This window comes from Poecilia reticulata, linkage group LG17 (genome assembly GCF_000633615.1).
Source record: "Poecilia reticulata strain Guanapo linkage group LG17, Guppy_female_1.0+MT, whole genome shotgun sequence".
NCBI lineage: Eukaryota > Metazoa > Chordata > Actinopteri > Cyprinodontiformes > Poeciliidae > Poecilia > Poecilia reticulata.
In genome coordinates, this window is record NC_024347.1 from 3,324,693 (window position 1) to 3,346,125 (window position 21,433).

Genomic DNA, 21,433 nt, shown 5'->3' on the forward strand with positions numbered 1-21,433 from the left:
TTAAAAAAACAAATTTCTTTTATTGGTCGGATAAAATATGCTAATTTTTTTAGATAGAAATTTTGGGTTTTCATGAGCTGTATGCCAAAATCATCAGTATTAAAACAATACAGGACCTGAAATATTTCAGTTGGTGTGCAATGAATCTAAAATATGAGTTTAATTTTTGTCCTTACATTATGGAAAATAATGAACTTTATCACAATATGCTAATTTTTTGAGAAGGACATGTATTTGCCATCAACTGTATGCATTATTAGCTTACCTAGTATAAATGTGATTTATATTTTAAAATGGTGGTAGTAGGACAACAGTAAGGAGGTAAAGGAGCTTGATGTTTTTCAAAGATTAGCCGTAACAGTGACACTTAAACATGTAAAAGACATTGTTTATACACTGCAGTTTTAAAGTTTGATTGAGAAATCATTCTATTTCTCCATAGTTGATGAAATAATTACTAAATTTGATAAAACTTTGAAAAGAGGCACAAAAAAAAAACAAATCTTCATTTTTTCCGTTGGATCCGTTCCGTAGCAGTGAAGTTGCAGAACCCTCCATCTTGTCTGGATTTCATGCGACTGATTCTACGACTGTCCAATCAGAGTTCATGATGCTGGCACCAAACCTCCAATTGTTTCACATTCTTTCATTACACCATTTAACAAACACTCCCTTTAAACTGACTGTATGATTGTGCTTTACTTAAAAAGAAAAAAATGGATCCCTTCTAACTGAATCAGAGTTGGATATGTTGGACATGCAACATGCTTTGAGATGACGAGGGCCGGCCATTTCAGGTCCCCCATACCAATATGTCAACATCAGATACTTTATTCCTACACGTGTAATATATCCATTATTATAAGTGTCATTTGTTGACTGTCTTAAATTTTACTGGTGTTAATATGGCTGTTTTTAACCAAAACAAAAATGCTCTAATTAATTAGCATTTTGAAATGCCAACATATTAACTATTTGAAAGTAACATTTGAAGATGCACTGAATTTACGAAAGTTTAATATCTTTTTTTTTTTGTTAAAAAATTGGTAGATTTGCAAAATGTGCAATCACTGGAAAATCAAATGATGCTCTCGGGGGCCCCTTTGTGGTGTTGGAGCCTTAAGCAGCCACTTAACTGTTGTAATTTTTCCAAATGAAAGTTAATTGAGTTGGAAGAAAACTTTTTATCCAAGTTTATATTTTTTGAGTCTGCAAATGTGTTGTGGTCGATTTCCCCTGCAAGGCTGTTGAGAGACAACACCATACAGGTAAGAGTTGTTTTTATTTACACCATGACAACATTTTTTTTGTGGATATATCCATTTGTTTTCCAGCTGAAGTTAATAAAACGCAGTAACTTTTCGCACCTCCTCCGGCACGGGGATGGGCGGGAATATTCCTCACAACACAGCACACTAGGGCTTCTGAAGAAGTCAGTAAGCAAACAGAAATCTGAGGAGACATTTTGATGTTGGCTGCAGAAAGAAAAGAAAAAACAAAACAAAACAAAAACAAAACTCATTCCATCGAAATGACACAGGTTCTGGAAATTTCCTCTTAAAAGTTCAAGTATGCGGCCGACGCGAGGTGAAAACTCATTCCCGTTGTTAAAAATAAAACTAAAAGCAACATTTATAGCAGCGAACTGAAGAACAGCTTTTGAGAGGAAACAAACAGATGGGGGAGGACACTTAGAAAGCAAAGAGGGGAAAAGCCTTGTTAGAATATATCTGCTATAGTGAGAAATGTACAACGGACTCCGAGTCCGTATGGAGTCCAAACTGTGTCGCAACACGTCGCTTCTCGGACCTTCGGACTCTCATCTGGACAACAACGAGAAAATAAAAAGATTTAAGACAAGATCCACTTTCGGCAGACCCGAACTGCTTCCGATTGGGACAGGAAGTGCAAATTTAACCCCCTCCTCCCCCGTCAGGGTTACATCACTTTGAAAACGAATCCCCGATGCGTGCAGAGGAAACTCGATGAGACGGGACGATTTATTCTGTCCTTTTTTTTCTTCTTCTTTTTTTTGTTTCATTTGAAATGAAGGGAGTATTTTCCACACCCGCTGCTGCACACAGATGATTTGCGTTTACAGTCATCTTGTTGGGCATTTTACTATATGTAGAGTGCAACTAGAGGAGGTCATATACTGATTTTGGATTCTTCTAAGGGTTAAAGCAGAAACACTTGGTTCACTCTCTGTTCTGGCTTCTCTTCTCCGTTTCCCTCTTCTTTTCCTTCTTTCTCTCCCTCTTATCAAAGTTCGGTCAAACACTTCCTTCCATCTTCTTCTATTTGCCATTTTCTTTCCCACTTTGCTTGTTGCTAAATAGTCCATTCTAGAAACGTAGTGGGGGAGGAAGAAAAAAAAAAAAAAAAAAAGGTCCACATTTCATTTGTTATCCTCCAACTCTGACAATCCTGTGTTAAGATTGACCTGAGGGCGGCGTCAGTCAGAAGGTGGGGAGGGTGGAGGCGGTGGGCTGCAGCGAGCCGGACGAGTTCGAGCGTCTCATGTGAGGAAGAAGGTAGGAGTCGGAGCACAGCTGGTGAACGTCGAAGCGGTCCTCCTTGCGATAGGCCAGGCAGCGCCGGATGAACGCCTGCATGACGGAAGAAGAAGGTTTCTTAGTGACTCACCTTATCCGTTTATTAATGCATGTTCACGCAGTCAGCATCATGCTGCGGGGACAGACGAGACGTTTATATTGGCTTTTACGGATGCTCTTTGTCAGATTCTGACTGAACTGCTTCTCAATGAGCCATGTGCAAACCTTTCAGTCGAATTTAGGGCTCATCTTAGTAATCGATTAATCGTTTACACTTAAGATTAATCGGATAAAAAAAATGAGCAGGTTCTGAAGATATTAACCACTTGAGCGTTTTTTTATATATACAATATTAGAAATACATTAAAGAAAGCAAATAAACAATTTCTAAATAGAAAATTAAAAATTTTATTGCCCAAAATGCAACAACATTCCTGTAGTGTATGATTAATCATTTATAGATTCCTTGACAAATTTTTTAATTAGACTGTAAAAGGTGATTGATAGGACATTTTGTTTTTTAAAGAATTCAAACCGGTGAAACTAAAAATGCCATTTGAGGAGGTAGGGTAGGACATATTTACAGAGTTTTTTTTTGTAATCTTAAATGTAAATTGTTGATATTTCTTCTAGAGTTTTGACTTAATTACTGCTATGAATATGTTATTTCAGCAATTGGCCTTTTTAGAATCAGTTAATGTTTAATCTGTTACCAGATTAATTGGCGATTAAGTCAATGATTAATCACAATTAATCGTTCCATCCCTGGTTAAATTATATTTGTTTTCACTATTTACTGTATATATCTAGTTAAAATTTTAGACTCAAGACAAAATTGATACTTGAGATGAACTAAAGATTTTAGTTGATTCGTCCATCAAACCACAACCAGCACAGTGATTAACTGAGGTTAACCACAGGGCTGGAGTGTGAATAATTTGTTTAACTACAACCATTTAGTGCCAGTTAAATGACAGCCCAGTCTTTGGGATTAATCATGTCTTCTTCATTTAACTTAAAACCACAAAAACTAACAGAATTATTCATAGATCTGTGTCCCTTCAGTCAGTAACTGCAGATCAAAGCTAACGAGGGTTAAGTAGGTTTCACTTCACACCCAAGTAAACAATTTCCCAGTGGAAAGCTGTAAAACCAGTTAGGTAAAACTGGTTAGTACCAACATGGTGCTTGGTGACAAATTGATACAAGTTTAAAGCAAACAAACACTGACAGAGGCCTTTTCATTAACATAGGCTGGGCTGACAGAAAAGTGCAAAAGAATCCAATTAATCGTTTTGGGATTATGAGGTTGGAGCTCATGAGAAATGTTCGCAAAGTTTTTACGTTTCAGCTTTGCTGCCTTTTATCACTGAGAAAAATACATTCATGTAGAGAAAGGGTCCCAACAACTTTGACTACAAAAATAAAAACCAGCTCATGTTTTAAATAGATATACAACAAATGCAGATTTTTAAACAGTTGCAATATTTGACGTGAATGTTCACAAAGAATGGCATTAAAAGAGCCAATAATGTCTATGAATCTACACGCTATTTTACATTGTTTTCCATCCTAAAAGGAAAAAAAAACTATCCATGCTCTGTTGGCAAAGATTTACGTTTCTTTATTTTAAATCCTAGCCATAGAGATGAAACTGTGTTTCTTCAAAGCAACAGGCATTGCAAATTTTCTAAAGTAGATATTTAGCTAAATTTATAAGATGCGTCTTTTTCTAAAAGTCATGTAACATTTGCCGCTATAAACTTTTGATTTCATTTTTATTTTTTGCAGACCTAAAAGTAAAAGTTTTCTTTTGGTTATAAAGGCTAAAGACTTTAGATGGAACAGATTTAAAAACTAAACTTCCAGAAAAAAGTTACTTTTAATAAAGAGTGACACAGAGAGTTTAAGAACCTTTGAATGTGGAACCAATTCCTGTTCTGCATCTTTTTTTTTTTTTTTTACCAAAAACATCAACAAGATTTAGAAGACGACAAAGTATATAACAACTAGTTTAGTTGAGTGAGGACTTTTTGAATTTAACCCCATCTGGACCCGAGAACCACAGCAAAGCTACAACATTCTAGTTTATGCTAAAAATAAAAAAGATAGAAAAGGTAATGGCAGCTGTGAACCATAAAAGTGGGAGTGGGTCACCTTGGCCTCTGTGCTGGCCTGTGGTTTAGCTGGAAACTGGACCTCTGTGGCTTTGAGGATGGTGTTTTCCTGGAGGATGTCCTGCTGCGACTGATTGTGACCAAACGGCTGCAGAAGTGGAACAAACAGAGTCATTCCCGCTGCAGAGCCTTTTACCAAACACATGGAAGACAGCAGGAACGCCAAGTGGTGTACCTTGCGTCCATAGAGGCATTGGAAGAAGATCACCCCCACCGACCACACGTCCACCTTGTTGGAGATCTTGGGTGGTTCTTTCCCAACGACAAAACATTCCGGTGGGAGGTACCTGAACACGTACGACACAAACGCTTTAAAAACCTCATTTACAGACGTTTTTATGGAGAGTTTCCTTTTTAAATGTACGTCTCAGATTGCAGCCTTTGGCCGTGTTTAGAAAAATAAACAGCGCCTTACAGAAGCAATCTCTCTTCACATGCAGGAAATCTGCAGCTAATGCAATTAACGATTATTTCAGTTATTGATTAATCAATTATTCCAGTGATTAATCGGATAAAAAAAATGGCACATTATGCAGATTTTTTATTTCAGCCTCTTTTATACAATATTAGCAGTATATTTTAAGACGCAAATAAATAAATAATTCAATTCCTTTTTAAAATAAGAAAGTAAATATTATTGCCTAAAATGCATCTGCAGCCAAAAAAAAAACAACAAAAAAAGTCTAATGATTAATCAATTACTAAATTAGTTGACGACCATTTCAATAATTAATCACGATTAATTGTTTAAGCCCTAACTGGAGCGTGCGTCTCACCAGTAGGTCCCCGCCCCCTGTGATGTCAGGTCCATCCCATCCACGCCATAGTTGTCATCGTCCATTATCTTGGACAAACCAAAGTCTGTGATCTTGATTTCCCCACACGCGGTACCGTCCACCAGCAAGATGTTCCCTGTGCAGAGTAACCGCAGTCAGACCCGGCGCTCCTGGTCGCTCCGTTAGGCAAAGAAAGAGACGCGCAACGCACCTGGTTTGAGATCGTAGTGGATGATGGGCGGCTTGATCTCGTTGAGGTAGCGCAGGGCGCTGACGATCTGCATGACGATGGAGCGGGCCTCTTTCTCTGACATCAGCTTGTTTTGTTTCAGGTAGAAGTCCAGGTCGTTCCCTTCACAGAACTCGAGGACAGTACAGAACCTGAAACAAAAACAAAAAAAAACAGAAAGACCAAAACATGGCTTTAGACGGGAGAATAAATCTTATTTAAGAGCTGAAAAGCAAACAGCAGTTTAGAAGTGTTTGCAGAGAGTGCATGTTGTTCCAACTCGTCTTTTCAGAGCTGGAAAGACAGGCTCGCTGCATAAGAGCAGACATATGAACTCCTTCACAGTTTGTAGGACAGAAGTCGAGGTCAGGACTTTCTGCTTCTATAGAAACTTGATGAAAGCCAGGGGTGTCCAAACTTTTTGTCATGTAGGCCAAAAGTCAAAAGTATTCTAAAAATACAAAAAAAAAAATTTCCCCACTGCTCAACAATAAACTAAGCATACAATAATTCAAATTAAACAAGTAAAGAAACATCATGGAAATTATTTTTGGCTCAGATGAAAAAACAAAGAACAATATTCTGCCTGTTCTCAGTAATAACAGGGTTTGGATCACTCTCTTTAAAAACAACTGCTGTATCAAGAAAGGTTTAATAAAGGAACTAAAAGCAGATTTTGGTTTGTTTCTAATTAGAAGTCAGTTGCTAAATGTGGTCGTATTTACAATGAAAGTAAAGAGAAAGCAAAATAAATATGCACTAAAAAATGAATACTTTGTACGTAATATTTATATTCTATAACAATTCAGCAATATGTTCACACTAACATCTCCTGGTGTATTTGAATACTCTCAGACATGGCCGCCGCTGTAACCCAAACACACACAAAGCAACCTCAGGATGTTGGAGTGGGCAGAGGTGAACTCACGTGTCGGTGTCCAGGGAGAAATAGTCGTACAGCTTGACTATTCTGGGATGGTCCAGCTGCTTGTGTATCCGGTACTCTCTGCATGCATGCCTGTCAAAGTGTGTGCAACAAGAGAAGCGCTCATCTTCCTGAAGTTTAGATACAACATTAGCATGCGTCCAGCGTGATCGGGATGAAATATGTTCATAAATTAGAACCAATCATGTTTTAACCGCATGCGGTTATTCATAGAACCTCAAAATGCAGGTTAATGGAAATTCAAACGGTGCCGTCTCAAAGAAATTAATGCTAATTTTGTCGTTTTATGTTTTGTTGAAGACAAACTTGAGTGGATTTTGTTGTGATAGTTCATCATAAATCACTGCATACATGTGAGGTGGAAAGAAAATGATCATGCTTGTCATCTAAATCAAATCTAACAACCTTGTTGTGCAGATATATGTCCGGTCCACTGATCTAACTGGATCTGTAGAAAGAACTGGTTTCCCTTCCAGCCCACCAAAGCCTCGTCATTCTAAACGTCTCATCCAGTTTCTGTCTGACCCCATTTCATTCTGTGTTTATGTGAAGGGCTGCAGCGCAGGAAAACAGCTCAACTACACAAATTATTGGGCTGCAGCTCACGGTTATTTTACTTATCAATTAATATACTGATTAATCAATATTTCTGACAATCGGATAAAAAAAACAATCGGGACATTCAGCAGTTCTTTCACTTAAGCCTTTTTATACCATTTTAGAAATGAAATAAAAGATGCAAATAAACAAATCAATAAATTTTTTAGGTAAGAAAATAAAAATTTTATTGCCTAAAATGCAATGACAGCATTTCTTTAATGTGGTAAGAATTTTTTTATTTTTGTTTTTGCAGAAGTTGAACTAGTGAAGCCAAAACTTTGCCACTTGAGCTCTGGGTAGACAATACAAAGATTTTTTTTAATTATTATTTTAAATGCAAAATGCATATTTTTGTTCTAGAAACTTAGCTCTCAGTGTGTTCTTTCAGCAATTGTCTTTTTTTGAGTTTGTAAACTAGTTGACAACTACTTCAATAATCGATTAATCATTTCTGCCCCATTACAGATAATTTCCCACCTTAGTTCTGACCAACCTCTCCCCCCTGCTGAAGGAAAGCAGCCCCACCATGCTTCTTTGAGGCGTGTAGAGAATGGTATGCAGTATTAGTTTTCCTCCAAACCCTAACAAATCCCTCAGGCCTCCACAGAGCAGATTATACTGGTATTAAATTACACACAGGTGTTTTTTATCTGGTTGCCTTTGAGTACGACTGGCTGCACTGTGTTTTATTTGCGTAAAATTCTAAGCCATATATCAATTTTTCTTATGTGCTGCTTTGTGTTTTGTCCGTCACATAAAATATGTGGTTCAAGGCAGAGTGCTGCTGATTGACTGACTGACTGAGCTCGTAACCGTCTGCTGTAAACAGAACAATGTGTGCAGACACCTACTTGTGGTAATTTTCCTTCTTCTCCTCTCTCCAGTTCTTGTTGAGCTGGTGGATTTTGACAGCTGCGTAGCGCTGTTCAAACAGGTCGAATGCCTGCATGTGACAAAAAAGAACAGACATTTTGTCTCCAGATGCAAACTCGCACAAAAATAAGTTGGGGGGGAATGATGCCAGCTTTGCAGGTGGTACCTTGTAGACTTCGCTGAAGCCGCCCCGGCCCAACAGGTGCAGCAGCAGGTACCGCTCATTCAGAGTAGGATGGTCTTTGAAACTGTGTGATGAAGACATTATGATAAACAAATACAGCTTTGCTGGGAACTAAATCTGCAACAAAACGGGGTGTTATTTAATTATGTCAGTACTACTTCTTGGTTATCAGTGTCTTTACCAGCAGCAGCCATTAAGAAGTCAGAAAACAAAGCAACTTCAAGCTGCAAGAAAAGAGACAATTTTTGCCGTCTTGATTTTGATCTCCTCTAAGTAGCTTTTAGCTCCACTGCTTTATTAGATTTCCTGTTCGGTTCTGATTTCAGTGGACTGGCTGTTCGCTGCAGGTAACAGATCTCAAAAGAGCCAAGCTACAGCTTTAGTTGGTAAAATGTGTCTCAGATTCATCATGTGTACACATTTTGAGCAGTTTCTGCTCTATGAACAACTCAATAAAATCTGCTTAAAACTGGAGCATCCAAAACGATTCAAAGAGAATATCATGATTGAACAGAGTCATTTCCAAAACTAGAAGAAGGATGATTCACTGGAGTTTTATGTTGGATTTAAAAAATCTTTACAAGTGATGAATATGAAGAATGCATTAATGAGTGAATATTTTGTGAATGTCATAGTGAGGTTTAGAGTTTTATGGTTTGTTGTTGTAGTTTTACAGAAATGTTAGACTATATTCAGCGGACTTACGCTGAGCTGTCCTCGTTGTTTATCCTCTTGAGCTCCCGGATGTGAAGGTTCCTCACCCGCTCCAACCGCTCCAGCTCCGCCTGGATCTCCGCTTCCTCCTGACCAGACGCAGCAGGAAACGCAGAGAAAATAAAGTTTTAGCGCAGGATTTTTCTGCAGGAATTGAGCGCGTTTTAATTTGTTGTGCGATTAATCGATTAATTTCTTATCCTCACAATGTATTTAGCTCCATCGTTGTTCCATCAATTCCAACTCACAAGGGGAAACGTAAACAAAGCATGTCTTGCTTTGTTTGGCAAATTGGCAATAAAGTTGCATTTATTCATTTTAGACACAAATGAAGCTAGCTAGTTAGCAAGGGTATGCTAGCAGTGAGTTACCAGGAGTCTCAAAAGCCCCACGAGAAAAACCATATATATAGAATATAAATAGTCCAGCTAAGACAAAATTTAAGACCTGTTATTGTTGCATTTAAGGCCAACTTAATTCTTTTTTAAAAAAAGAATTCAAGACTTTTTAAGACCTTAGTTTTAGACAGATTAATTTAAGTCTTTTTAAGGACGTGTGAACATGTTGGTGGTTCTTCTCCCCATTCAGACCAAATTAGTCGCTCCGTTTACAGATTCTCCCTCCTGAATTGTGAATCACTGATGTTTTCTGCAACTTTACTCTACGACTGACCTTTTTTAGGTGTCCGAGCCGAAGCTTGAAGATTTCTTCCTGCTCGTGGTACTCAGCGAGGGTCAGTCTGTCAAAACGGGAGAAACCAAGCTGAATTGGCTGACTGAAAATGAATCAAACGCTCATTAAACGTATTAAGGATTTAATTAAAAACACCCGGTGCATTTCAATTCAGTAAAGACTCTGATGCTCTGCAGCAGAAGAAGTGTATATAATCAAGTGTGCGATTTTAAGCGAGTATAAATAGTCGACAAGCAGCCGCCGCATTCTGTACGGTGCGGCATCTTCACGTTACGGCAGACGGTTATTTCTGTTGACTCACAGCTGGGGCAGGGAGGGCTTGAGGAAGGGGTCAGAGTCGTTGCCGTTGACCACTTTAGTTTTGCGCTGCTTCGGTTCGGAGGTGGACGCCACCGACAGCGAGGGGGACGCCGGGTTCGGCGGTTTCCGCTTTGCCAGCAGCTTCCTCTGCCGCTCAATGTCCTCCCTCTGCTGGTTGATGCTCTCCTGTTGTCTGGGCGACAGAAAAAAAAATAAATAAATCACACAAGAAATGATAAATTAGGGTCCAAACAAGCCCAAAAAGTGACAGGTGCATGTTCTTCTGAAGCGAAACAAGAGAATTACAACTAAAGCGGAAGCTGATGTCATTCTGAAACAATGTTTTTGACAGTAATCCTCACTTGATCAGGTTCTGGAATGCGTATCCGTCGGTCCACTGCTCCGTGTAGGACGCGCCATGTCGGACCGTGGTGAAGTGGCCGAGCCGGAGGCGGTCCCGCATGCTCTTCTCGCGGCTCGACTGCTTCTCCTGGGTGCTCTGTTGGGCAAAAACAAGGCGAGATGAAGGTTTCCCAGCGGCATGAGCCCAGGGAATATAGAGTTTCTCTTCCAGCTCAAAGAAAACCGAGTTACACACTGAGGAACCCCACACACCCTCAAAGATCTGTCGCCTTGAAGAGCAATGCCAAAAAGTACAAAACACACCAAATAAGAAGAGCTTTTCAACATGGACACCTTCAGCATGAACAAAAACATTGAATAAATGAAACATTAGACTTGGATACAGTAGCAAGTTGTGACGCTTTCCAATAATGTTAATGCAGGAAGTGGTACCAGAGTGAAGTCGGCCTCCCACTTTCTTCAAATTAAAATTGGTGTCAAACTGCTTGCAGAGGTCAAAGGTCAACCAGCTAGTCCGTATTTACAAAGTCAAACAAAATACAGTGTCAATCAACTGTGTATGACGGAGTGTAAAATATAAAATTAAGTGGTAACATTAGGAGAATAAAGTTGGAATTCTAYGCCTCTATTCCTGTAATATCACAACTTTATTCTTGTAATTTTATTACATAACAATGCTACATAATTTGAGCCAATTAAATTTTTAAGATTAAAACGAAAGTTTCCAGAGGTTACACAAACAAAATTTATACAAATAAGCTTTTTATGTTTGTGCAGCTAAAATTGTTGTAGCAGTTGATTGGCACAAAGTCCGTTTGATTTTGGAAGTGGCAGCCTGGAGGGGGCCGGTTGACCTTTGATGGTCTCTGGGAACATTTATTAAAAAATTTTAAAACAACAAGAAGCACAAAGAAAAATTTTTGCTGCACAAATGTGCTACAACCATCTGACAGCAATTTCGCTTGATTTGAAAGCCGTCGCTCAGGTGAAGGTGGGGGATGCCTATGAAGACTACCTTCTCTATGAGCAGCTTCTTGCTCATGGTGATGCACTTGTTGAGTCTCTCTTTGTATTTCTCCAGGAGTTTTTGCTGTTCATCAATCTGTCTCCGAAGGTCGCAGTTGGCCTGTTACAAACGAAGACATGAGGCGGGTCATGAAACCGACCCGATCCCACGTATCAGATCGCAGCCCAGACTGAACCATAACAGATACCTGTTGAAGGTGGACTTTCATGATTCTCCAAAGAAAGATAATTTTAAAAATCACACCCATTTTCATGTCCATGGCTTAAAAAATTATTGTCATTGTGAAAGCTGCTTTAGATTACTTTCCTGAACGTTTATGTTAGTGCCGTTTTGGCCAATATATAAGCATTTCTTTTCCTGTCTTGACACACACGGGATGTTTCAGACGAAGCTAACTTTGTTGCCAGGCAAAGATAACATGAGTAAATTATTGTAGAATAATAAAATCAGCATTTGAAAACTACATTTGATTTGTCTGGTTTCAAGATTTTTTTTTCATTAATTGAAACAATTAAGTGGGATTAAAAAAAAGAAGAACTTTGCTGAGACAACTGCTTATAAATTCCCAACTTTCCAGGTAAAGTGCTGGGGTTTATGAAGCAGCAGAACATGTTTCTGTATATTTATCTGCGTATGATGAAGTGGAAGAACACTAAATAAAAGTTCAAACACTTTCCCCGCTGGTATTATTAATGTCTTCTTATAGCAGTAGGGATAAAATAATCCAAAATATAACAAACAAAATGTTACTTTTTAAAAGTCTCTCTCATGACTGGTCTGAGAAAGTTACAAAAAAAATCTTTAAGAAAATATTCTTGCTACATTTTCTGGCATTTATCAAAAAGAAATAACTTTCGTCATTCTAACTGACCTAAACAAGAGACATTTGGCTGATTTAACTTCAGACTGAGAAAAAGAAGTGTGTCTTCTTATCTTTAAATATCTGATTTCAACTGTGAATAATGCTTTCTAAATTTAGGCTTTTAATAAAACATTAGATTACATTTTATTACAAAACTTTGCAGTTTGAATATCAAACATTTATACAGAAATCAGGCCCTTTCCAAATATTGAAAACACAAAATTGACATTCAAACATTTTCAGGAACCTCGAGAACCCCACTACATGTTACTGCAGAGACAGAACTCACTCTGAGCAGGTCGTCTATCCGCCCTTCTTTCTTTTCCAGGTCCAGACTCTTGTTGCTCTCCAGGGCAGCGAGCTTCAGGCCCGTCAGCTCCGTCTGCAAACACAACAGAAACGTACATCTATGTACATACTTCGCAGTGATAGAAAGGATGTGAATGATCTAAAAACAAAAAGTGTGTTGTGGGGCTTTTTTCTCTAACCTGGACACATTTGCTTAAAGAAGCTTTGAGACTGTGCTCGGCAAAACACAGGCTGGTGGGAGAGGAGCTGTTCTGACGGATCTGCAAACACACACAAGAGAAAAGTTGCAACCTCGCGCACACACCGCACAAGAGATCTGCGGTCCGATTTAACTCTTAGGGAGACGCGTACAATTAAGCCTGGGGCCGACTGCGAGCTCTGTGGGGAGCGGCGAGCCGATGGAAGCCCTCTGACCGGACTGGAGCCGTTTCCGCCCTGAAACTTTGCAGAAACCTTAAAATTAACATTCAGCTTCAAATCATCAGGATTCCAGACTTTAAAAAAATAAATAAATTTAAAAAACTGAATTACTCACATCAAAGAAGTCGCTGATCTTGGGCCCCCGTGTAGAAGTCTTCCCTGTAAACCAAACAGCAGAATTACATTTATTAATCGATTGTTAAGACGATTATAATATACATATATAAAATAGCACATTCTGAACATTTTGGGTAAATACTGAAGTCTCCTTTAAACACTATTAGAAATACATTAAAAGAAGCAAATAAACAATTCCTTTCCATTTTTAAATAGAAAATTAAACATTTTATTACCTAAAATGCAACAACACAAGATTCCTCTAAGTCAGTGTTTCTCAACCCTAGTCCTCAGACCCCCCTGTCCTGCATGTTTTAGGTATTTCCCTTCTGCCACACACCTGAATTGTATCTCTGGGTGATTAACAGGCTTCTGCAGTACTTGATGGTCATGCAATCATTTGAATCGGCTGTTCTGGAATAGAGGCACATCTAAAACATGCAGATCAGGGGGGCCTGAGGACCAGGGTGAAGAAACACTGCTCTAGCGCATGATTAATCATTTATAGATTCTTTTTTGCATTATCAATTACTAACTAAACTGCAAAATGTGCTTAATATGAGATTTTTTTTTTTAAAAGAATCTTAGCCAGATAAAGCTAAAAATCTGCCACTTGAGTTCTGGGTGAGAATTTTGTTACACACGTTATTTTTTTTTAATCATTATTATTATTAATCTTAAATGCAAAAGGTCAATATTTTGTAGTTTTGACTTAATTACTTCTATGAATATCTTGTTCTTTCAGCTTTTTTTGAATCTGTTCATTCCAGTTAGCGATTAATTGATTTCTAAATGAGTTGACGATTATTTCAATAATCGATTAATTAATCGCTTAAGCTCTGATTACATTTTAAAGGAAGCTGCTGGGTGATTACGTTAAGAGTAAATCCCAGCATTTTAATGCAACATACCTTGACTGCTCTCAGAATAGGTATCGGCTTTCCTCTTCCGGCCCCTGGACGACTCGGAGTGCTTCTTCTCCGGGGTCTGACAATCGATATTTGATGAAAGGAGCAGGAGAAAGAAAAGACAAAAAAAAAAACAAACAAAAAAAACATAAATCCCTTGCGTTTTACCTAACAAAGCAGAGCGCAGTGCAGGGTGTTCAGCAGGAAAGAGCAGCAGGAAGAAAGAGTACATACTGAGTAGGCAGGGGAGCTCCCTCTTTTCAAATCAGAGTTCTAGGAAGAGAAGAGAAAAGAAGGTGGAGGTGCAGGGAGAGACAGAGCGAAGAGCGACTGGTGCATAACAACACTTTATGTGTGCGTACATGTTAGAAACTCAGCTTTTGTGTCTTTGAGTGAGAAAGGAAGGGTGCGTGGACGTCTCTGTGTGTGGGGTTTACCTCCGACTCCTTGTCGCTGGATGATCCCAGACTCCCGTAGCTGTGGTTTGAGGATTCGTTAGCCAGACCCTACGCAAAGAGAGAGAGACACACACAAACACAGGTCAGCGTACGGGGAGAACAGTCTGTACAGGTGTGTTGTGCAAGCTCAGTGACTTTGGCAAAAATGCGTAGAATAGAGAAACCGGTGCTGGCAGCAGGCCTGCGGTCTGACACGCCTGACAGGAATGCAGATTCTTAGTGAGTGGGTGTGTCACTTTGCGTTTCTTCCCCAACGCATGAACATTTCCAGGAACTTAAAGAATCCTTTTTAGGAAAACGGGAACCTTTAACCTGATTTTCCAGTGTGGAGAGCTGGGGCTGGACTTTTATTTCTGGGATTACAGTAGCTTTAAAATTAGTCTTTTGAATACAGTTTGGATTATACTGAAGTTAATTTTAAGCTAATCGTTAAGCTAATCGTCACTTGTTGCCATTTCATCACGGAGCGTTTAGCGTGAGAAAATGTATTTAAATAAGGTTTGAGTGCCTAAAATTAAAAAGAGTAATCTCTAGTAATGCACTAATCGATTCATATGTGATTGAAATCTGTAATTTTTCCTCCTGTTAGCTTTGATCGGTGAGCTACAAGTATTTTTTTTTTTTGTTTCATTTTTTCATCCATTCATTAAATGCACCAAAAGTGGAGATTATTTTATTATGGCTTCATGTTCAGTTGAGCTGATGTTTGTTACAAGAAATGCACAAATCAGAACTCTCAAACTGATTTCCGATTGTTTTTTTGGTTGCAAAGTTTAGAGTTGCCGATTGCGATCTCTTGTCAAAAACTATAATGCAGTGATATAAGAAGAAAAAACAGGACAGTATATTAAATGCTGCTCTGGCCATCATACTGTGGGTGGTCATTATTGATATTCAGAGGAGACATTATGTCACACCGTGTCTGTGAGAGAGCCGTCAGTGTTTCACTAATTTAAAACAAAGACAAAATGATTATAGGGTCGACATTTTAAAACCGTCTTTAGCATCTTATATTGGAGGAAAAAAATGCACAAATGTGCAGTTTTACTATAGTACATTCAGCCTTCCAGATATTTATTTTTTATTCTCTATGACAAAATATTGAACATCTTGTAACATGGAAAATAAAATATTGTTTAAATTTCATTCTTACATTTCTGTACTAAAGATTATTGCAGTAATCGATTATTCTATCAATTATTCTGAATTACCTGTACAGATTATTTAGTTAACAACTTAATCCTTTTTGTTTAAAACTAAAAATACATTAAACAAAGAAAATACACAATTCAGCTTATTTTTAAAATAAGAAAATAAACATTTCATTGCCTAAGATGTAATGTAGCATTCCTTTAGTCAATTTTAACCAGGTGAAGTTAAATTAGGCCACTTGAGGATATTTACACACTAAGATGTTTTTATCTTTAATACAAAATGTAGATTTTTTTCTATAGTTTTGGTAATTAATTACTGCTCTGAATATTATTTTTTGGGGGGGCCAGGGGGGGGTTCAGCAAATTGCCTTTATTTGGAGTCTGTATTAATCGATTACAAAATTAATCAGCAGAAAACCGATCACCGGCCGATTTTTTGTTGCCTCTCTATTTGTTACATTCGTATGAGGAATCTAAACATAATGAATACATATCAGCTCATAAGCAGTTTTCAGAAAGAAAAACCAAAAACGCAAATTGAGCTAAATCAGACCCATCGGCTCAAATCACAGAAAAAAATAAATAAATAAATAATCAGTACCGGTCAGTCGGCTTGATCAGTGCTTCTCTACAGAAAGATTGTTCCATTTGTGTGCATTTTGTATTGCCATATTTTTTTTTAGGGGGGGGGTGTGGGGGGTCAGAGGGAGGTGCTGCCATTACCTTTGCACCTCCACTGGCGCTCCCAGTGCTGCCTCCCGTATTGCCGCTGACAGCTCCTGTAAACCTGGCCTCCAGCAGCTCCTGTCTCCGGGGGTCCAAGCTGTGCAGCTCCTCCATTGCTCCTGTTATATAAAAACACACAGGTGTTGCCATTTAAGTTAATTTAGTGACACACACACACCAAAAAAAATAAATAAATACAATAGAAAATCAACTCAAGATAAACCTGAAAATGTCAACAGTATTAATGTAAACATAGAAAAGTAAAAACTAAAATGGATGGATCTAATAAGGTGGTTCTTTAAAAACTAAAAAAAGAAGAAGAAGAATGCGTGTGGTGGAAGGTGCAGCAGATTAGTGTCAGAGCATTTCCAAACCGAGCAGAAAGGTCACGGTAGCACTGGGAAGTCAGGAAGCGAAAAGGCGAGAGTGGGTGAAGCCAGCCTTCCAGTCTGTCCACACAAAAATTTTCCACCAGCTAACCCATGGTATCATCACACGGAGCAGTCAAAACAACAGCTCCACACAAGACACTGACATTTATGCATCCGGAGAGACTACAAGCAATTACAACTATGTTACCCTAAACTTAAAGCAAAAACAACAAAGCCTTTCACAGCATGTCTAATTAAAATGCTACACGTGTGCATCAGGGGCACGTACACTGCTAAAAACAAACTAATAAATAAAGGCTATTCCAGCTAAGCAAAAGCCCAGATTTACCTTTAAAAAAAATAAAATAAAAATCACAAGAGTCAGTGGTGAGCCATATTCCAGACACACAGTTACATTTGGTGTGTCACAAGAAAGAAACTCATGTGTGTCTGTATGACAGGGGGCTTTGATCTGGTACAACCAGTTTCCACACAGAGAGGAGAGGTAACACAGCTGCTCTGCTCCCTACTGCTCCAAGTGTTTGTTTCCTTATTGGACATTTCCAGGCTGTCATCTTTACACAGCTACTGGCACTGGGGCAGGCCTTAAAAGGCATAATGGAGATTATGAAACCCTTATGAAGCACGTAGCAGAGGTTACCCTCGGACAGAATAGAAAGTGATTTGAGGGTTGATTGAAATGCAAAGGAGCTCGAGCTTCATACTGCTTTGTTGTTGTTTTTTTCGTCGAGGTACAGTATGTCACTCGAACAGTTTCGACAGAAAAAAAAAATCTTAGAAATCAACTTGTCAACACTACAAAAGCTCTGAATATTTTAACATTGCAGATCGMGTCCCTTATTACTAATGGATCAAGCTGCAACGTTAAAACCAGCTGTTGCCACTTATCACGGTTTATCCATTCACACTGTCTAGGAGTAAATTACTTTCTTCCTCCCCCCCATACACAAAAAATACGTCGAAAAACAAGGCGGAGAAAAATACAGATGCATTAACAAAAAACAAAAAACTAGTTGAAAAGTAACACTAGCGGCTTGTTGTCGTGTTAATAATGATAATAATAATGTCAGGGACGTGCAGAACTATGCATTAATAGATGCATGCACAGTTTACGTTGTTTATCTACAAAGTGACAGGAGGCAAATGATACTAAGTGCAACACTGATACGGCTTCAACCTGGAAGCTACACAAACAAGTCAACAAGCTAGCTGCAGCCTTTGAGGAAACATGGTGATTTAGCTCGCTGCTACTTAAGAGCTGGCATTAAACTGAACTGACAGCTGACGTTTGGCTTCCAATTCACGGCATCAGTGAACTTGACATCCATTTTTTTCTCTCTTCTTCTTCTTTTCCCCCTCGGCAAAATGTTAGCTTCCCAACCACCGAAATGGCCTCCGTCTCACGATAAAAATGACACCTTTTCATTAAAACGGGAGCGGGTCAAGCCCTCGGCGAGGCGTTTCAGTACCTTCCTTGCTCTTTGCGGTCGCCGTTATGTGTTGAGAAATCGTAGGGGACGAGGAGAGCTGCGACCAAGATGGCGTCGCCTCCAAACTTCCACCACCACTTCCACTGTTACTTTGGACACTCATGAAGCCACTTTACCGCCGAGAGGAGCCAGAGCACACACTGCTGTTTGCGGAAATCTTGAACTTATCGCGTTCATCGTTTTTTTTTTTTGGCACCTGCCGCAGCCGAACACAACGGCGTAAAGGAAAAAAAACCTGGGAGAGGAGTAAGGGGAGAGATGTCAGTCCCGTCTTTGTCGCCGCTAGACGCCTCACATGTTGTCGCCCGAAAGAGTCCTGCGGGGGAGCGGCTTCTTGACACGGATCCAGTGTAACCTTTGCATGATGACCGCACCGCGCGCGCCTGTCAGCATCCAGTTCGCGAGCGGAGCTTTGATTCTAGTGTCGGTAGGCGAGGCTATCGCGAGGCTGGCAGCGCTGCGAGCGAGCGCGAGAGCAGGCTTGACACCGAAACAGACACTGATCTGGGATCATTTTACCCTCCTCCAAACTAGCTCTGGGTTCACCGGAAGCCACTGCTCTGCGTCGACCTGGGAACAGTTTTCTTCTCAGGCTCCAACAACAAACATCCCGACAAAAAAAAAAAAAAAAAATGGCTGAAATTGTTGTCCGCATCCAGATCAGCAAGGGAGAACCCGCACATTTATATTTAGTCAACAACAGCGAATCATTTCAATATACATTAAATTTGACTGGCGCTTTGCTTTAAGTGCATTTTGAAGAAGACGCATGTTTTAAGTTGACATGAGAGAGTTTGTGCTTGTATTCATGCATATTATGTGCTTGACTGGGCTGTGGTCTCGATGCTCTGCCTTTTTTTTTTTTTTAAGTCTTGAAGTACAAGTTACAGGGAGGGGGTGCAGGTGGGAGGATAGTGATGTGGTCTGGGCTCTAAGGTGTTTTGTTCCAAATTTGGTGCAGTGCATCAAAATGCCTTTGCCATCTTGTAGGGCATCACACACATACAGTCTCTGCAACTTGTCCTACTTCTTTAGACCTTTTGCATCCAATGACATTACACTCTAAAAATATCTTATTTTTTTCCATGGGAGGGTTAGAAACTTGCACTTAAAAACTTTACTAAGTGTATTTAAGACTACCATTCCAGCTGAAGTTAATTACGCTGTAAAGGGGCTTGTTGTCTCTCAGCCTTGCAGTCAGATTGCATCAACACACCAGGGTACAAACAATCACATTGCACTTCATATGCACCTGCTCATGGTAACCTGATTTTTTTTTTTGTGTGGCAAGTTTCCATAGTAACTGCAAAAGGTTAGACAGGCTATGAAGATGATTGTATAAGCAGTCTATATGCCACTCATTTATAGCATAGTGCCAAACACACACCGTGTGTATGCGGTTCTGTACCTCAATGTGAAACCTGCGTAGTTTTCTAAGGAAAGCAGTAACTGGTGATCAATATTTTAACAAGCTGTCAGGAGATTTTGAGAATCAAAATGCAGGACTGGAAAGTTGTTGTGTTAGCTGAGATTTTGAAAACTTTCTCCAGCCAAGAAGCACAGCTGCAAGCTAAGAAAAAAAATAAATAATCCAAAAAAGAAAAAAAAATCTTGGAATGTAAAGTGTTTCCTCAAACACTTAAAAATGGTAATTCTACATCCAGCTGTAGTATCATTATATTTTAAGTCAGCTCTGTTTTTCATCAGCTAATTAATTTTACTGGATAAAATTCAGAATATTGCTGTAAAAAAAAATGAATACAGAGAAAAGAAGCTATTAAATGTTTTAATGTGGATGTCAGTTAAACACCTTTGCAACGGTTAGTTTAAAGATTATTCATGCTTTGTAAAATACAAGAAATTACAGGGAGTTCATTATCGTGACCAGGATTTGTGGGCAGTAAAAGCTAATACTTACTCTCAGTTTAACTCAGAATATCCTAAGCAACCTGAAAAAAGCCTGCTAAATTAATATCATATGCTTTATAAAGCTTATAGCACACATTTATTGGCAAAGGAAAAGATGTGTGAACAAGCCTTATGCTTAAACATTTTGCTATAGCAGAGACATAATTTCACATTTGCTAAAGACACCCCCAATAATTTAAAATAAATTTATTCGGAGCGCATGTCAAGTTAACAGCTTTATTTACATATTTTTTTACTAAATCAGTGGTATTGGAACTATATTCATTTCTATCAAATAAACAGAACTAAACTGGAAGTGTRTTTACTAACTTTTGATTAGTTATATTTAGTAAATTAGTGCTTCACCAGATAAAACATTATGCAGATTAACTACAAAAAGACTGGTGTTTTCAAGCTTTTATTTCTGTTTATTATTTTCCGCTTTCATCAGACCAATAAAAAACTATTTTTCAAAACACAAATATCTGGTATTGTATATCTCTGTAGGTAGGCAGATAGACTCAGGATAAATTTAGCTCTTGTTTGAATGAAAATATTTTCCAAACGAAATCTACAGAGGTTATGAATACATTCGCTTAACTGATGTGACTAAAGTAAAAAAAAAGAAATATGAAGTTCACCATTAATGAACTGCACCTAAGAGTCTTCATTAACTCTACTGTCTGTGACTTTGCATGTAATGTGTGCCTTATAACGTCTCCGTTCTGAGTCATAAACACATATCTGATTGGGTCATTTTAATATTTACAAAAATTAATTCATGTAAAGACATTAAGTGGAGCTGAAACATGTAATCAACTACCCCGCAAAAAAATCTTTTTGTAGTTTATAACTACTAAAAAAAAAAAAAAACTAAAAAAAAAAAGACTCGAGTTAAGAGATACATGTAGCGAACTTATTTCATCTTAATCTAAGTTCAAACTTTGCAAAAAGGCAACGTTTGTGTGTCAAGTAAAAAAAAAAAACAACACAAATATTGCACTGAGACATTTGAATATCACAATTTTTTTAATTGGGGCAAGATTTATAATGGACAGCATTATCATTTATTGTTTACAAATGCATAAACTTAAAGATACTGAAAAACAGTGCGTGGAAATCCGAGCGGCTCAGAGCAAAGCCTCAGGGAAACATGTTGTTCTTCGGTCGAGTGATCATCTTCTGCTCCTCGTACATCCTGACATACGACTTGACGAGGTCCTCTATCGTCCCGGCCTGAGGCAGGAAGACA

At 38.6% G+C, this 21,433-nt stretch overlaps 2 protein-coding genes across 6 annotated transcripts in view; both read right to left on the reverse strand.

Moving 5' to 3' along the window:
* Positions 1-1,263: 1,263 nt before the first annotated feature.
* Positions 1,264-18,676, reverse strand: LOC103478949 (serine/threonine-protein kinase tousled-like 1-B). Of its 4 annotated transcripts, none has more exons than XM_008433107.2 (22): positions 18,253-18,676; positions 16,389-16,510; positions 14,491-14,559; positions 14,288-14,326; positions 14,057-14,132; positions 13,144-13,187; positions 12,960-13,043; positions 12,788-12,868; positions 12,589-12,681; positions 11,426-11,536; positions 10,410-10,546; positions 10,049-10,240; positions 9,727-9,793; positions 9,046-9,143; positions 8,323-8,404; positions 8,135-8,226; positions 6,666-6,755; positions 5,720-5,889; positions 5,509-5,644; positions 4,908-5,019; positions 4,713-4,820; positions 1,264-2,609 (listed from the first exon to the last, which is right to left on the reverse strand). In XM_008433107.2, exons 1-22 carry the CDS (start codon positions 18,374-18,376, stop codon positions 2,460-2,462), a joined length of 2,277 nt encoding a protein of 758 aa, XP_008431329.1. In that variant the 5' UTR covers positions 18,377-18,676; the 3' UTR covers positions 1,264-2,459. The 4 variants fall into 4 exon arrangements, with proteins under 4 accessions (XP_008431329.1, XP_008431328.1, XP_008431331.1 ...); XM_008433106.2 differs by having other exon boundaries at positions 12,960-13,049; XM_008433109.2 differs by lacking the exon at positions 18,253-18,676 and adding an exon at positions 18,063-18,172 and having other exon boundaries at positions 12,960-13,049.
* Positions 18,453-21,433, reverse strand: part of LOC103478950 (unconventional myosin-VIIa-like) — a 31,695-nt gene continuing 28,714 nt past the window's right edge. For both annotated transcript variants that reach the window (XM_017310158.1, XM_008433110.2), the window contains one exon: positions 18,453-21,417. In XM_017310158.1, the coding sequence (XP_017165647.1) occupies positions 21,325-21,417 (93 nt within the window). In that variant the 3' untranslated portion in view covers positions 18,453-21,324. The remainder of the gene's footprint in view (positions 21,418-21,433) is intronic.

Excerpts from the sequence above, each read along its gene's own strand:
- LOC103478949 (XM_008433106.2), bottom strand. The coding sequence starts at position 18,376 with ATGAGTGTCCAAAGTAACAGTGGAAGTGGTGGTGGAAGTTTGGAGGCG. Across the intron at positions 6,756-8,134 it reads AAGAAGGAAAATTACCACAA|GCATGCATGCAGAGAGTACC; the intron begins GTAGGTGTCTGC and ends ACACTTTGACAG. Across the intron at positions 4,821-4,907 it reads AATGCCTCTATGGACGCAAG|CCGTTTGGTCACAATCAGTC; the intron begins GTACACCACTTG and ends CCACTTCTGCAG.